The sequence below is a fragment of the Buceros rhinoceros genome, unplaced genomic scaffold (genome assembly GCF_000710305.1).
Source record: "Buceros rhinoceros silvestris isolate BGI_N320 unplaced genomic scaffold, ASM71030v1 scaffold12137, whole genome shotgun sequence".
Lineage (NCBI taxonomy): Eukaryota > Metazoa > Chordata > Aves > Bucerotiformes > Bucerotidae > Buceros > Buceros rhinoceros.
The window spans coordinates 76,877-82,013 of NW_010422845.1; the positions used below are offsets into that span (position 1 = coordinate 76,877).

Consider the following 5,137-nt stretch of genomic DNA (forward strand, 5'->3'; position numbering starts at 1 on the left):
GGGCACACAGTTTAAATGTTTATGGTCATAAAGCAGCTGTATAACTGCATTGTGGGGCCACCTTTGGTAATTAAGGGTTAAGTCAACTATAGTTTTCGTGTTTGATAAATCAGAGACACTTTAAAGCTTTTTCAACACCCACCCCTCCACACCCCATCCCCCACCTGGGCGTCATTGAGGTTTCTTCGCCTTAGCCTTGAGCCATCAGGCCACATCAGGACTGAATTTCACTGATGACCGTGATTTGACTTCCATTGTGCGTGCTCCCTGAGAACCGTACCTGCAGCTGTGATCAAGGGCTCAGGTGTACCGCCACCACCTCTGCTAGTGACCCCTCTGCATGTTCACAGCACTGGTGTATAGACTCGCACTGTAGCTTTGAAAGCTCCCCGATAGGCAGGTGGACAGGTGTCAGGCCGTAATACGGCTTCAAAGTTGCCTTCTAGCAGTGAGCACAGCTCGCGTGTTTGTTAGAGGCAACAGCCCAAATTACTTTTTCTACTAGCTGAGCCAGTAGTCATGGGGAAGGGCGTCTGTGGGGAGCCCTTTACTGGGGAGCATGTTTCTTTTATAGTAGTTGAACACTAGGTTAGGACTTCTTTAAAAACATGTCTAGTGGTTCAAGGCATTAATGAAGACTTATGTCGTCCTGAACCTAGTCACCAGTGAGAGTCAACTGCTCACAGCCCAGTTACCCTGAGCCCTCCCATTCACTGCCATGGGAAGAAGTGCGTGAGATCCCCCTGCGGGGAAGAGCAGCCTTTGCCTTGACTTGATGCTTCATGTGACGTAACGGGCTGAAGCTTAGGCTTGTGCTCCTGGAACAGCTGTAACCCCTGCCATAAAGCCCTTTAATAACACATTGCTAAGCTTCCGGGTAGCGTCCTTTGGCTCAGGATTTGTCCTTGCTGGGAAAGGTTTGAGCTGGAGGCCTCACAGGTTTCTGTGTCTCTGAATCAGCAAAGTCAAGCTAGCAATATCCTTGATATGGGGGTACAAAGCCATGACATGGTTCACCTCACTGTAAGGGAAAAGGGCGCACAGCTCCCTGTGTAAGTTTGCTTGCTGGGCAGTGGGTGACTTTGAAGCTGGGGTGGGCCAGTAGTCGCTGAAAGAGGCCTCAGGGTAAGCGTGGGGTCCCTGGAAGAAGCCCAGTCTATTGCTGGAGTCTAACAGAGAGGGCTGCCACGGGGGCCGGCTGGGGAAACGGAGCTGCTGCTGGAGCTGATGGTCGTTGTGCAAGTGAGGCAGGTCAGGGGGAAGAGCTGCGGACTGTGGCAAAAGGTGCTGCTGAGTCGCCAGGGCCTGTTTCTGCTGAGCACCATCAGGGATGCAGTGGCTCCTCTGATCGATCCTGTGCACGCCACAGCACTCACGGGACCAGCTGTGGTCTGGGCGCATCCTGTCCTGCACAGGCAGGAACACTCCTTGCTGGAAAGGACCTGCTGGTAAGCGAGTGTGGTCCAAGCTGTGGGGGTGATGAAGCAAGCACACATTGTGCCTGAGGCCACTGCAGCAATGGGGGCTGTCAGTCACCTCTCTGTCCTGAGAAGTCGCTGTGGACCAATTACAGCTGTAGGTGTCATCACTGATGGACAGTGCTGACATCTTTTCCAGGAGTGGTTGGTCTGGCAGTGTCTCTAGCTGTAGCAACTGCTGGTCCAGCCCCAGGTCAGAGCTGGGGCCACTGGCCCATGCCCCGGCTGGCTGCTCAGGACAGCTCCCCCGGGGCCACCCTGGGTAGCAGGAAGCCCCTGCACAGCTGCTGGCTTCTCGCACCATTTCTGTGCGGGCGTCACAGGGTGCAGGCTCTCTTCTGGTCCTGTATGGCGAGTAGTTACACTCCTCCTCCTCTTTCCCCAGGCTTAATGGGACCTTTATTTTGGCTCTGAGCTCATCAGCAACTGAGAGCTGAGCTTGACGTGATCTCTCTGGGTGGTAAAATTTGCATTTATTGCCATAGGTGCACTTTTTACCTGAAAGAAAAATTTAAAAATTATCCAACAGGAGTTTGTTGCTAGCACCCACATCGACAAACGCACTCATCGCTTCTCTCTTGCAGGGGCGTGGTGAGCACAAACAGCAAAGAGTGGCAGTGCTATTTTCAATTCAGAACTTTAGGCCCAAGATTTAAACGTTGCTGAGCTAATAGTGCAGGGTGAAGCAGCAGTGGAAGTGTCTGAAATCCATGCCCAGTGGGCTGGGAGACCTGCTGCTACAAAGGGTTTCTTTAAAGAAATGGCATAGGGACTGACCTTTGAAGGAAAGCTGTTGGGAGGGGTGATTGATAGGAAGTGTTTGGACGGCCTTTCCCACATGCTGCACTGCAAGTCGACATGCCAGCAAGGACAGCCAGCAAGTGTTGTGCAGGCGGGAGGTGTCGGCACGGCCCCCACGCCTGGTTTGGGTGTTGTGTGCAGGCAAGGATGGAGGAGCCAGAAACAGTGGCTGCCTTTGCTGAGGCTGAAGCCACTTAAGCAGGAGAGGAAAAAAGCATCATTTGAGCAGGCCTGAACCAAGGCCCTACCACGTGAAGCAGGACAGGACGTGGCAATGGCACTTGCCCTGAGCCAAAGGAAAGAGCTGCTGGGAAGCAAGGGGCAGGAGCAAGAGGGGTGGCAGTTCACAGCTCGGGGAGAAACGCACCGTAGGGGCAAGGCTGCCGTTTTGGTTCAGGAAGCACTGGCTTTTTGCTGAGGAAGGCGTTAAGAGTGGGTCCATAACGGCCTAACGGATCATCAGGAGGCATAAACCTGGAAAAAGGAAAAGTCACAGGATAACAAAACGCCTTGGGCTGTGGAGCTAAAGTACCATCACAGCTTGTGGCACAAGCTTAGGGCAGGAAGTCTTTGTGATCCTCCTGTGGCCTGGCCTTCAGCAGTCAGGTTGCGCTGCTAGACACAGTGCCCTGCCGAGACAACAACACTTTAGCTTCAAGTAGTTGCTGGTTTTTCCTAACAACATAAAAGAACTGGAAAGGCCCTGCCACTTGGCATAGCTCTGGCCAGCCTCGGCCCCAGCCATGGCAGCATCACTTCCTTTTCGCAGCAGCAGCACACTCTTCTCTGTCCCACCACTGCCATCAATCACCACCATCAGCTCCCTTCCACAGCAAACTCACGTTTCTCTTCCTAAATACTTGTAGAATGAGGATTAAAGAGCCCACCATTAGTTCAGAGCTACAGCTGATCATGCACATGCTGTGATAAACAAGCCCAGCCTTTTTTTCAAGGGTTCAGTGAAGGCTTCCTGCTACAAGGCCTGCAAGATGCTCAGGTGAAACTGTTTACTGTTCCGTGCCAGTGCCTGGATGTGATGCTTCAGGAAGAAAACTAATTAGCATCTCCGGACTTGTTTGCAAATGAGTCCGCACTGCATCCACCCATGCAATAACTCGCAAATGGATGAAGGGAGCCTCAGACAGGAGGGGAAGGGAGGTGCTCAGGGACTTTGGTCATCCATGTCGTGGGACTGAAACCTCCACCTTCAGGCTATGGTTTTAGAGAGGTTCCCAAAGCTGCGCAAGAAGGACCTGCTGAAACTACTCAAATGGGCAACAGATAGACTTTCTGAGGAAAAGGTCTGGCAATCCCCGATGAAATAGGGAGGAAAATATAAATATTTGTAACCCATTAGTAGTTGGAGATAGTGGAGTGGAGCTTCCAGAAATGACAGTATGCTGATGTACAGCAAATGCATTTCTGTGAACAACGTTACAGGGAGGTGCCAAGCACTCCCCTCCAGTTTTGGTGGTGGGAGAGCCAAGTCTCCATCCTGACCCACGGAGACTGCTGCTGTGTGAGGCAACTTCTCAGCTCCCACTTGACCATGTGCACTGGATGTCTCCAAGTGCATTTCCCCAGCCAAACCAATGGCTAACGAACACCTTTGTTACTAGGAAACTCAAACAAGGTGAGTTTGTGCAGACTGAGGAGCGTACAGCTCAGCCTGGCAGGCACGGTGCAGCTGCCTGAACGAAAACGTTCCCTCCCTGATGGGGATGGTAAAGGGCCAGAGACCAGCTTCTCGTCTCTCTTCTTATAGAAAGTTTTAATTAGAAAAGCATAGGAAAAAGTGCTGGTCTGCCTTGTAGGGGAATTAAAAACACTGCCAGACAGCCTGCCTCATCTCACAGATTTAATTCTGTTTCTTACAGTAAATAGAAATTAAAAGAAGCCTTGATTTAACATCCCAGTTTGGACTGGAAAGAAGCACAGCTGGTCGCTAATGCTGTCATTCAAATAGAGAAGTTCATTGAAGAGAGATCGGGTGGGGGGGTTAAGACCAAAGCTGAGGGAGCAGGAACTAAAGAAATGAGATAAGAGAAGTTGTGGTAAACTCCTTTCAGAAGAAGGCTCGTGTGCTCTGCTACCGGTGGGAGGTGCATTGATGTTGGAGCTGACTTGGCCCATGATGTTTAAGTTCCAGACAGTTTAACAACAACTGTCTCTTACCTGTTACTGACAAAAGAGTACATGAGTAGTCGCTGCTCAATAAACCATTTCCACTCAGGGTTTTCATTCTGGAGGTCCCGGTAATGGTCATTGGAAACAATGACTCCATCTTTCTCATAAGCGACTTTCACTATATAGCGATCATCATAGCAAACCACCCTCTTGCCTTTCACCTTCCGGGATGGGGTGTACACAAGGACAGACTGCTTTTCGAGCTCTCCGAGGATGTGCTGATCTGGTGGGGGAGTTGGCAGAAATAGAAAGGAAAACAATTTTAAAAGAGAAACTAATTAGTTAATAATGACCAGATCTCAATCATGTGCTACAGGAATCTAAAGATGTTTCAGCACTTTAGGCAACTTACAGTGCTAAGATTTTCAGATGCACTGACATCTGGTGGTTATTTGGCAACTTGAAAACTAGGTCTTTTACAAAAGCATCTACCTGTAAAATTTGAGACACCCTTTTTTGATTTTTAAGTCTTATCTGTAAAACAATGGCTTGAATTCTACACCAGAGGCATACTGAGGTGCATGTGGTGCTCTTTTTACCCTGGTAGATGCTAGAAGGCTCATCATCAGCTCTGATAGGAGCTTTACTTAGAGAAAAAATTGTGCCTGATAAAATAAATAGATGAACTTATTTTGCTGCTGTTGAGGACACACTGATTTCTTGTCATTCCT

General features: G+C 49.9%; 1 protein-coding gene across 1 annotated transcript in view; it reads right to left on the minus strand.

Annotated features, from left to right (window-relative positions):
- Nucleotides 1-933: 933 nt before the first annotated feature.
- ZC3H12D (zinc finger CCCH-type containing 12D) overlaps nucleotides 934-5,137 on the minus strand; it is an 11,873-nt gene continuing 7,669 nt past the window's right edge. Inside the window, exons 3-5 of the mRNA XM_010140198.1 lie at nucleotides 4,455-4,689; nucleotides 2,647-2,753; nucleotides 934-1,976 (exon numbers count right to left, since the gene is read on the minus strand). Coding sequence (XP_010138500.1) covers nucleotides 934-1,976; nucleotides 2,647-2,753; nucleotides 4,455-4,689 — 1,385 coding nt within the window. The remainder of the gene's footprint in view (nucleotides 1,977-2,646; nucleotides 2,754-4,454; nucleotides 4,690-5,137) is intronic.